Source organism: Melanotaenia boesemani, chromosome 2 (genome assembly GCF_017639745.1).
Source record: "Melanotaenia boesemani isolate fMelBoe1 chromosome 2, fMelBoe1.pri, whole genome shotgun sequence".
NCBI lineage: Eukaryota > Metazoa > Chordata > Actinopteri > Atheriniformes > Melanotaeniidae > Melanotaenia > Melanotaenia boesemani.
The window spans coordinates 32,484,777-32,497,245 of record NC_055683.1 but is presented as its reverse complement, the minus strand read 5'-3'; the positions used below and the strand labels follow the sequence as shown (position 1 = coordinate 32,497,245).

The following is a 12,469-nucleotide window of genomic DNA, read 5'->3' as shown; positions in this document are numbered from 1 at the left end:
GAATCTCAACTAGTGATCATCATGTTATGTTCAGATATAAATCTGTAGCTCATCATCAGTCGTCTCGCCGGTATTACGCATTTATTAAACAGTCTGTTGCTGCTACCGGTGGGGACTTAGAAAAGATCAGAACGTTCCCTCATCCTGATGTGCTTATTTTTTTATAAGGCCCCTCTCTGCTTCCTTTTTCCTTTTTTTCTGAGTCCATCTGCACCACCACTTTCCCCCTCCTCTCAGCTGTTCCACCTCTGTGTGCTTGCTCTATTAATTAATCTTAAAAAGACTTGACCAGGCTGCTGACTAATCTGCATTCACCTATTAGCAACAACTGACAAGAATAAATAATTTTGTCTGTAGGTGGATGCTAGAACCAGGCAGGGCAGTGTAGAACACTGTAACTTTTTATCTTTTTATCAGTTACCGGGACACCGGGAATTGTCCCACTCCTCTTGTGGCCCATGAAGTTTTTAAACAGCTCCTATATAAACATATGTGTATGGGGTTTGGTAAATGCATGGCTATGGCTGCTTGTGTGACTAACTATATTAACATAAAGTACTGTTAGGTCATGATCATTGCTCTTAAATGTCTACATAGAACAAATGCCCAAACAACACAGACATCTGAATCAGTTTCACCTACAACTTTAGGTTAGACTCGTCCCTTATAAATAATGGACTATTTGCTTCAGTCTTCATGCAAAACCACGTCATACTGAGCTTCGTCCATAGGACAGTTTTCCATGAATGATTTTTTTGGCTGTGGTCCTGGCCAGAAAAAAACATCACCTGTATCTGCTGAGTCTTTAAGGAAGTGGAAAAGAGTCACTTTCATGGCCTGAGAAATTGTGTTGGATCATTAATTCCTTGTTGAGCAGGTACATCATTTTTTATGTGTAGTCTCTAGTTAGGTGCCCTATCTAGAAAATTTGAGAACTATGATGTGATATCTGCCAGGCTGCTTACAAAAAAGAAATAAAATAGAAATAGATCATACATGTTTCTCTCTACTGAGTCTTGGATTATCTTTGTAAGCTTCAGATAAGTTAGAAAAAATGGAAAAACATGCAAAGGGCCCTTTAAGTAAAATGAAAAAAATAAAATGAAGGGTCAAATAAATTCAGTCTGTAATCATATTGTGTGAGTGAGCTCTGAGTTATTAAAATGAATTTTTATGATTTGCTTGTTGTGTTCACTTTTCAGTCAAATTTAGCTTCAGCTCACCAACAGCTGAACTGGGTTTTCCTTTCAGTTATCACTCTCACACAATAATCACACAAGGTAGAGCTCTTATGAAGCCTGACACACCCAATCCTGGATGTGACAGTAATTGGGAAAAGGTGGAGCGGAGGGAGGAGGGAGCGGTTGTGAATTACTGCTGAGGAAAGGCTTCTAATTGTGTTTGCTAGGAAGGTACAGAGGACGTCTTAGCTGCAAACATGTCTGCATAGATATTAAAATTAGTCCTTTCATGTTTTTTGGGGAAACAACCTCCAGCCTCTTCGTGCATCCTCATGTTTACCCACAAGAAGAATCAGTTGTAATGCTGAAAAATAACTTAATGCATTTAATACAAAGTAGCAGAGAGCTGTTGATAATTTAATCTAGACGAGTGAGTCTGATCATCAGAATCTAACTGCAGATCTATGGAGGTGTTTTTGATCATGCTGAATACATGGTCAAATAAAACAAAACATCATTTAATCCCAATCTTTTTGATTATCTTCTGATAAAGACAGCCGGACTGACAGGAACAGAAATAAGCACATAGATCTCCATTTGATCTGATCTGAGACACAGAAACACACTCAAACACAATCTCTAGGTCTGCTTCATTCAGAGAGATGTTTATTTGTGGATATTTCATTTTCTCTCAGGAAGAGATTATTGTCTCATGTTTTTAGTTTTGCTTGGAGCATTGTTGCCTTGACAAAAAAAAAGTCTACTTCTAGTTTTTTACACCCGAAAAGATGATCTACAAAATTATATTGTCAATGTCTTTATCATCCTTTGTTGGGTGTTTTGTGGATTAATTAGGTGCGACTTAAAGCTCGAACAACTTTTTATTTCATTAGTGATGTTGAGCGATTTATCGAGCAGAAATACAAAATATTTTACAGTTCCAGTTTCTGTAACATGTCAGCAAAGCATCGACACATCCCTTCTTTACTTTCATAACCTAATGAGCAGGGTTTAAATTGGCATTTGTTAGGTTAAACAAAAAATCAGTTTTAGTACCACGTAGACAAAATGTGTTCTGCTCGACTGAATTGTCCATTTATTTGCTTCAGATCACATAATGCCACACTGATAATGAGTAACCCACAATTCCTAGTTGTGTTTGCTCTTTAAATGGCTCTTCCTCTATTTGATTTATGTCCAGCACAGGGATCGCCTCAAATAACCACAAAATATAAACTATTGACCCGTGTTCTTGACCAATGAAATGAGTCCTCCTCGTACTTATTCATTTTTGTATCAGCACACAGAAATAAAAATGACACCATACTGAAATCTTTCCACTTTGAATGACTGAGTGGTGGTGATTCAAGGTGTCATTTCACATTAGGATGTCCAGCTCGAGTCCTAAAGGGCTGCTGTCCTGCCAGTTTTAAATGTTTCCTGCTTCAACACACCTGACTGAGTCATGGGTCATTAACAGGCTTGGCCAGAACTTAACAACAAGCTGTTAAGGACATCTATTTAATTTGGATCAGGTGTGTTGGAACCAGGAATCATCTAAAACTGGCAGGATGGCAGCCCTCCAAGACCAACATTGGACATGCCAGGTTTTTTAGAGTCCAAGGTGGATGAGGTGTGGAAATGGATCCCATTGCAGAATGACAGCGAAGGAGAGGAAGCCAAGTAGGAATATCTGTGGTTTTGGTCATTAAATACGTTATATATCTGCCTCGCTGCTTTACTTAAATCAATGGGATGTGATCACTGGTTTTATTTATTGTTATTCTTTTTTTTTATGTTATGTTGTACAGTTAGCCTTTTTCCAGAATGAAAGAAATTTTCATTTTGAGAATGAAATGGACAAAAAAGCAGTCAGAGTCTGAAACTCCTGAAAATGATCCAACAGCAGTCAACTGAGAACCAAGTGTCGATATATACACAGAAAACTAATCACAAAATGAACAGCAGGTGAGGCAATTAGCTAAATAAACCAGGTGAAGTGAACAGAATACAGAAAGGGATAAACCTATAAAATGAAGCAGGAAACAAGACAAAGGACTCAAACAACAAAAAACAGAAACTAAACAGACTACAACAGAAAACCCTAACAAAAACCCACAGGTCATATCAAGGTTTAGGGAATGCAAAGGATTTGGTTAAGTTGAGAAAAAGGTTGGAAATTACATGATTTATTTTGCAGTGTGCTATGACACTGAGATAGTCACCCTAATTCTTAAATGTTTACTTATAGCACAGTTATTTAAATATAAGTCAAGTGTTTCTTTGCAGAAAATCTTTTTGCTTGATATCACATTCTGTCTGTTCCCAGTTCTTCTAATTTTACAGCATCATTTCTGCCAACACATCTTCATCCAGTATTCAAGCAGACAGATGTTTATTGTATTTATTTTTCCAGCAAGGGAGAAGCAGTGAGCAGTTTGCTTTGCTAATATGTCATCTCATCTTTGAAAACACAGCATCATATTGAGCTTCAACCCACACAAAATATATATGTTGAAAATCGGAGAACATCTTCTATCAACAGCTGGTGCACAGCCACTAAAACCTTTTATGTAATGGAAGCTTTTTTTTTTTTATTTTTATTTTTTTTTTTTTTTTGCAAATTCTCAGATACGTGGACCATATGCTTACAACCTACATGGCTCAGAGGATCTATACCATCCCCTCAGATTTTCACTATCCTGATTGTTTAGAGCTTGTTTAGCTAATCTTTATCTACAACAGGCCGGATGTTCCCTCAGATTTTACTCTGCAGAATACTGCATCAATAACATAGTAAAAATATCAGATCTCATTTCCCCTTTACCTCAGTCCCTCTTCAGTATGTTCTATACTTTATATGTTTTATAGCCGATTTATAATAATAAAAAAATTTTACTTTATTAATCGCAACTGGGAAAATCCGTTCTGTATTTGACCATCTTTAGATGTAGAAAAGAGAAGTGGGCTGCCATGTTTTAGCACCCGGGGAGCAGTTGGGAGGGGTTTCTGTTGACCTGTTGACCCACCAGGGACTAGAACCCACATTCTTCAACCCCAATCCCACTGCTGCATGTTGTTAAACAAAATAATATATATTTTTAAAGCATTATTAGGGTCTAGCATGTTATACTGGTTTTGTTTTTTGTTTTGTTTTTTGTCCCATGTGTACAGAGATTTCCACAAAGTCTTCAAATATCTTTACAATATGTACTGAAGATTATGAAATCTAAATTGAAAAAAAGCATGTTTAAGTCAGCACAGTGTATGAACAGAGTGTATTACAGAGTGGTGAACCTCTTTTCAACTTCACTTCTTAAAGACGCAGCCAGATTTTCTTCTATAAGCCTAACCACATTGCTGACCTGTTACCGGGTCATCTAATTAGTTGTGAGATCTTCCACCAAGTTTTTTTTTTTTTTTTTTTTCCACATCATTATATAACTAATCTTTTTCTTTCCCCCAGTCATTTTTTAAATGCTTTGCTTGGATTACATTTAATTTGAGTTCATTTTTCCACAAGTACAGAGAGAAGCAGCTGCTACCAGTTCTCTTTTTCAGCAGATTCTGTCATCTGTCCTGTTTGCAACAACATATGCAGTTTTAGTGAATACCAGATTGTGTTTATTTACATCTTTAGCTACTTACCAGAGTCTACATGAATTGGTAATATCTCTATTTCCATGTTGTGCGAAGGTCAGGGTTGTGTTTACACTGCTTTCTCTTTGTTTTAATGAAGGAATCTGTCACTCAGTGTGGTTATATGCATCCTTTATGGTTTTTTAATTGCCTTTGGACAAACAGTGGCTAATTATGTAAGATCTAACTGTGCTTTGGCTGCTAATGGTGTATTTCTCTAGCAGCTATTATGAAGAAATATTTGAATAAAGTGATATTTCCGGTAACATGCCAAATTAAAGCTTCTAAGACTACTTGAATATGCAGATGTTTATTTCAAAAGTTTAAGTACAACATACACAAAATGCATTCTGCTTGTTTGAATAGTCCATTTGCATCACACTAACCAGCACCATGGCCACTTTTAAGTTTAAAATCCCACTAAATGGCAACTTTTGGGGGGATTTTTAATGGTTCTAACTGCTGAAACATCAGCTGCAGATCTAACTAACATGGTTGTGGCATAATGTGGGCAAATACCAGCAAAGTGTGCAGCAGCCGTGTCTCCAGTCACTCCCAGCCAGATGCTGTAAAGCAGTTCCATATAAGTGAATCCACTCAATACATAAACTATGAGACATAAAATCTGTAAGTTTCCCATGCTCACTTCATTGGGTATACACACATTCAGATGTGCACCGACTCAGACACAGCATACAGTCATTGATTCCTTGATGTCTGATTGATTCAGAAGCATGGACTCTGAATATCTCTCTCACACAGCAGATGTTTCTTTCACACCATTTTACACACAAATACACACAGAAACACACATTTCCGTGACCTCAGAGGTCTTCATTGACTTAATTTATTTTCTGAAGCTAATGTTAATCTTACCCATGACCTAACTTTAAGTTAACCTTGTAATAGAATGATTTACAATACAAGACTAGCTTAAAAGCTACAGTTTGTAAAAATTACTCACATCTGGTGGTAAAGATGGGTGCAGAAATTACTTCAAATGCCAGTAACAGTTGTGAATGGATGGATCTGCCTGTGGCCAAAATTCTTCCAGACATAAGCATGTTTTTATACATGAGTGGATCCAGTAGATCCAGCAATGACTGCACTACAGGTAACTACTTAAAAAATGTGTTTTACCTAAAATATGACAGCTGACGTGTATGTGGACCCACAGCAAGTATAGGGACTTAGAGAGGAGTTTAAGAAGGAAAACAGTGGCTGCAGCACAATCCAGCGGTGCAGCTGACTCCTGAAGGAAAGCTGTACCAGTTGTGGGGAAGATGTAAAAAAACGAACAATGAAACACAAAACTCTGACACCTGCATGCCATGATGCAAAGTAGTGTAACTGAGTTTCAGTTGTAGAAGAGACGTTATCTGCGCTGGTTGCAACTTGTAAATACCTGTTATAGCCTCTGAGTAAATAGTGTAAATTGTTGATAGTATAAATATTCTTACCTTCATATAACTCTTGTTACATGTTCTTAACATGTTGTCTGTGTGTTCTCCATCACTTCAGGCTTTTCTTTCACAATTAATTATATTACCAATATTAAAGCCATGCAGTCTGATGTTTATACTTTGTAAGTTTATGTGACAAATGTCATTTGGAATATCTGATCAAATTGAATTCAATTAGATTAAAGAAATATTTGTCCATGTAAACAGAACTATTTAGCCATAATTTTCATTTCATCAATAATTGTATTATGTTTGCATGGTCATAATGTGATAATGTGACCATGCAAACACATTTATTTCCCGTCAACATGGGCAACACCTGCATGCTCTTACAGTCCAGAAAAAGCCCAGTTGATCTGTTAAGTTATTCCTTGATATGAAAGCAACCAAGCTGTCGCCACATCCGTCACTGTGGATGTTTGATTTATGAGTGCATCATGATGGGATGATGCTGTTGTGTCTGTGTGTGCAACCTGTCCATTTGTGAGGCAGGTTCTGTTGAGAAATTCCATCGTCTTGGTTGAAAACACCCCGAGGTATCAGCCCGATCAGCTGGCAGGGGAAAGCCATGATTGGATGTGTGTGCGCTCACCACTGAATGTCAGGACTTTATTGATTCCTGCAAACACTACTTCTTCTTTGTGCCCAAATGTTATGGTTTCCGTGGTCCTGCATGCGTGTACGTGTGTGTGTGTGTGTGTGTGTACACATATACAAGCGCTCTAAATGGAAGGATAAAAGCTCTTTCATCTATGGAGTCAGCACCAAGCTTTTTTACTACCCATGTTTGATGTCACAACGAACGGGATGCCTGAAAGTGTGTGTGTTTATCACACAGGGAATCTTTAAAGCTTCAGGGTTTGAGTTGAAAGCCCCAGAAATTGCTGTTAAAAGGTTGTCCCAAACATGAAATTCATATTTTGACAGCATTAACAGCTTTTTTTCCCTCCTCCTCTTTTCTTTTAACAGAATAATTCCATCCGTCAAAGAGCCAACATTTGTCCCTGCTTGCATATTTCTAAAAAATTAGCTAACTATCTTTTTGTCTTCCTTGCAGAGGATACAGCCTTTGAAGCAGGTGTGCGGGTGCAGATCCACAGCCAGGCGGAGCCTCCATTCGTTCATGAACTTGGCTTCGGCGTGGCCCCTGGCTTCCAGACATTTGTGGCCACACAGGAGCAGAGGGTAGGTGTCCCCAATTTTCACTGATGCACATTTAATAGCATTTTTTCTCTCTTCCTTTTGCTCTTTTATACCATCAATCCTCACATTCAGTTTATGGCTCAAAAATAATGTGATAAATAACCTGCCATAACAGACTTTATGTGTGTGTATGTGTGGATGTGTTAATCTCCAACAACTCAGTTGGCCTCTGTGGACTCTTGGCACACATGCCGGTCATATGCTTTGACCTTTCTGTTAGAGAGGTTCCCAACACAATCACAGCGCCACTCAATCATACCCAGGCTTTGTTCCATCACAGGCAGCCAGTGTTAAAGCCACAGGGCTCACAGACGCACACATCTTGTGGTTTTTGAAAGAGATAGCTTTTTCTCTGTCACCTTTCTTCTACTTCATACAGTTGTTTTTCACTTCTTTTTTCTATCCTCTTTGCTCAGGTTGAACAAGCTCTACTCATTTTGTTTCTTCACTGTTGAACTGAACGGCTTCCTATTGGGTCTCCATGAGCCTTGTCAGGTCACTGCTGTTATTAGTTTTGTCACAATTCCCCAGTTTGTGTCTCTGTTTCTTTCTTTCTTTTTCTTCCTGTTTTCAAGCTTAGCTTTAGAAACGCATTGTTTGGTCCAAATGTGGTAGCACAGAGGCTTCTGTCAAGATAAATTCACTTCCTTCTCGTTTATGAAATTGCTTCTGTTTCCTCTTCTTCTTCGCCTTGGCTGTCAGTGTTTCTGATATGTGCAGGACCAGCTCATTGTCTGAAGGCCTTGAGGGAAGCAGAAGTAAACTGCAAACATACAAGCAACTGCAATGCATTTTTAAAAAAAAGAAGAAAAAAAAACTTTGCTTCTCATTGTCTTTCGGGAGCAGCTTCCCATCCAAACAGCACAATAGATGCCAGCTGTACAATGATCTTTATTTATGAAAAATTCCTCTTTGGATGAGCAGAGGAATTCCCTCTGCTTCGTTTTGCTGGGAAGGACTACACTTCTGCATTCGGAGGTACTCGAAGAAATCCTTGCTTTAAAAGTTATGAGTATAAAAATTTCATCCCAGGCTATCAGGATTCCCTCTTTGAAAGGTCCCCCACTTTATTCTTTTCTTCGTCCAAATTTTGAATCCTGACCGTCTCAGTCAACTTAAACCAGTTGCGGTAATGACCCAACTATGAGGCCAGATCAGTCTCAATAAGAATGAACTCATGCCAGGTGTTTCACAAATGCACACGCTCTGGTTTGCATTCGTATTTCAGAATCGGAAATGCACACAATCTGTTTCACAAATGCACACGCTGTGGTTCACAAATATAATTTTGAGGCACACTTGTAAGATTATACGAATTGCTGAACGTGCATTTACGAACTGCTTCTCATTTGTGAACATCTCTGCATTCGTGAGAGAATTCTCTGCGGTGGATTTTGAGACTCCCCTGACGCCGCAGTGTAACGAATCTCACCATTGGTTGACTAATCTGTCAATCAAATTTCCGAGTGTGATTGACAGATTCATCAGTCAATCAGGTGTGTTTGCATTCAGCCAATCATACTGCTACTTACATTTTCTCCACACTTTTAGACCTGTCGCAGAGCTAATACTGCTATTTGAGCATGGTAGTTAAAGTCCAACTAGCGGGCAGACATGGAGGAGACGCAACAATCACAACCTGTAAGTAACACATTTATCTTACATTCCCTCGTTGTAGATCATGTAATGTTATCGAATTAACTGATTGACTGATGAATCTGTCAATCACACTCGGAAATTTGATTGACAGATTAGTCAACCAATGGTGAGATTCGTTACACTGCGGCGTCAGGGGAGTCTCAAAATCCACCGCAGAGAATTCTCTCACGAATGCAGAGATGTTCACAAATGAGAAGCAGTTCGTAAATGCACGTTCAGCAATTCGTATAATCTTACAAGTGTGCCTCAAAATTATATTTGTGAACCACAGCGTGTGCATTTGTGAAACAGATTGTGTGCATTTCCGATTCTGAAATACGAATGCAAACCAGAGCGTGTGCATTTCCGATTCTGAAATACGAATGCAAACCAGAGCGTGTGCATTTCCGATTCTGAAATACGAATGCAAACCAGAGCGTGTGCATTTGTGAAACACCTGGCGTGAGTTCATTCTTATTGAGACTGATCTGGCCTCATACCCAACAGTCCTTTGTCCTGTCCACATGAACATTGACTCCATGCTGACTGGGTTAGAGGATGTTTTCTTATCTTAATTTTTAATTATTAAAATTTATATTAAAAAAATACAAGAAGAGTAACTTTCCCCCTAAACACATTATAAAATTAGCATGGAGGAAATGATTAATCACAGCAGGCTATGTTACATCATCTTGTATCAGATAAATAAATTCAATCTTATTTGCTGGTTTTGGTCTATTTTGGGAGGCTTGGAATAAGAATTCAGACGCCATGGATATAAGCTGATGGCTGCTGAGGAAATACAATAAATACAGAGAATGAGTCTGTGGAGCAGTCATCCATCAACTTGTCAATGCTGAGACAGACAGGGTGAGATTATGGAAAGAAAACGAGAGCATATGAAAGTGATATTTTACATTGTGCTCACGTCACTGTCTCATTGCATTAATGCAAATACATTTTAGATTGACAGTAGAAAAACCTAGAAAACAATGAAGACAAAACAATTTTACATTTTAACCTTTAAACATATTTCTGTTTACACAATTTCATGAATTTAGGCCACAAAGTTCTACTAACTTTTTTGTTTTTAGTCAGTTTAGTATACACGACAATCACTCTTTCTTTCTTTCTTTCTTTCTTTCTTTCTTTCTTTCTTTCTTTCTTTCTTTCTTTCTTTCTTTCTTTCTTCATTTAAGCAATCATGCAAGCTTTCAATGTTTTACTTGTGCCCACACAAGTGTGTTTCTGCCTTTTTGAAGCTGAATAAAATTTATAAACCTTTATTTTGACTTCAACAGATCCAAAATTAAAATCCTGGCAATGTGATATAAAGCAGACACTATTTTCAGGTCTGTGCTATTCACAGTGATTATTTGGTTCAGTGTGCATACCAGGGTTTTTTCCAAAATACAGGGGGATCACATTTCTCATTGTCATTAGTAACGTCTATTCAGGGGTCCTGGAGTGGAGGGTCGATTGGATAGTCGATTATATTATTGAGGAAAAGCAGTATGGTTTTCATCCTGGAATGGTCAACCATGGCAGGGCAGGGTGCATGGGAGTTCCCCCACCCAGTCAATATGTGCTTTACAGAACTGGAGAAGGCGTTTGACCGTGCCCTTCCAAGATTCCTGTGGGGAAAGAGTTTGAACCCCCTACTGATGGCCCTTCAGTCCCTGTACAGAGCTTGGCCCACATTCCCAGCATTAAGTCGGATCCATTTCTGGTCAGAGTTGGACATTAGGACTGCCTTTTGTGTTGGATTCTGTTAATTCCTTTCATGGACAGAATTTTTTGGCACAGCCAGGGATCTGAGGGGGTCCAATTAGCTGGACCCGAGATTGGGTTTCTACTTTTTGCAGATGATTTTGCTTTATCAGGTCATGATCTTCAACTCACATTGGAACAGTTCGTGCCCACGTTTGAAGCAACCGGTAGAAGGATCAGCGCCTCCAAATCCAAGAACGTAGTCCTCAGCTAGAACAGAGTGGCGTGTTGCCTCCTCTTTGAGAATAAGATCCTGCACCAAGTAGATGAGTTCAAGTATTTCAGGGCCTTGGTTATGAGTGAGGGAATAACGGAGCGGGATGTCAACAGGAATTTCGGAGCTGCGTCAGCAATGATGTTGACTCTGCATCAGTCTGTCATGGTGAAGAATGAGCTGAACCTAAAGGCGAAGATTTCGATTTACCTGTTGATCTACGTTCCTACCCTCAACAATGAGTTTCCTCTGCGGGTTGTCTGGGCTCTTCCTAAAAGATAGGGTCATCTGGGAGGGGGTCAGAGTAGAGTCACTGTGTCTCCACATCGAGAGGAGCCAGATAAGGTGACTCTTTTTAAAACCATCACAGTTATCAGTGCATGAAGACAGTTTGTTTCCTCTATGATGAAGTGTAAAAATTTCAGTTCCCATTCCTAATCCTTTTTCCCCACAACAAAGTGCATGGAAGAAAAAATGTATTCTTACACAATACTCACGTCACACTTCAGAATTGTTTGGTGCTAGAATGATGGAGATTTTTTCCAGGTTTGATGTGTATCTTGGCATGCAACTGGATACTTGCAAGATGCATGAGATGACATGGGAAACCCTCAGCAGTGTCTGATAAGTCAGGGCCACTAATCAAGACAAACAGGCAGCTGTGAATGAGTGGTAGAGGCTCTTTGGAAGAAAAGGTCACCAGTTTATCTCTCTTAATGGCAAAAAAACATGTAGGAAGTGGGCTCCACTATGATCAGCTGAAGAACAAAAGCACACAACCTTTAAGCTGCTCCTCACAGGGGGGATTTCCAGCTAAACACTGCTTGGCTTGTGTGCTCATTAATCCTTGTATGTGTGTTTCAGACATACAGATGGGTTAAATGCATAGGTTAAATTCACATGTGTAAAAAGTACATATGTTGTTCTTTTTTTATTGCCAGCTGGACAAAAGTGAACATAATAATAATAATAATTATTATTATTATTATTATTATTATTATTATTATGTTTTCTGATGTTCTGTTTAGTCAGCTTACTTAATTTATCTTCAAATTTATCCTTCAGGTGAATGGAGTTTTGAAAAAATTAAAAAGGAAATGTTTTTCCATTCAATTTTTAAGTTTACTTTTAATTATTGTTTTTTTTTTTAATAATAATTAATTAGAAGAAGATATTGTCTTGTTCCATAGGGTGATGACTGCTTGCAGGGATGATCTCTGGTATCTTTCTGACTTGACGAGACTTGAGCATTGAGGAAGTCTCACACTAAACACACTCTTTTCTTCTCTGTGTTGTGTAGAGGATGTGAGGAATTTTTCCATTATTTCAAGCAGCTTGTGCAGCATTCTTCTCTGAACAAT

The 12,469-nt window shown here is 38.6% G+C and overlaps 1 protein-coding gene across 2 annotated transcripts in view; it reads left to right on the top strand.

The window, feature by feature from the left end:
* asic2 (acid-sensing (proton-gated) ion channel 2) overlaps positions 1–12,469 on the top strand; it is a 480,215-nt gene that overhangs the window by 444,622 nt on the left and 23,124 nt on the right. For both annotated transcript variants that reach the window (XM_042002156.1, XM_042002149.1), the window contains one exon: positions 7,341–7,468. In XM_042002156.1, the coding sequence (XP_041858090.1) occupies positions 7,341–7,468 (128 nt within the window). The remainder of the gene's footprint in view (positions 1–7,340; positions 7,469–12,469) is intronic.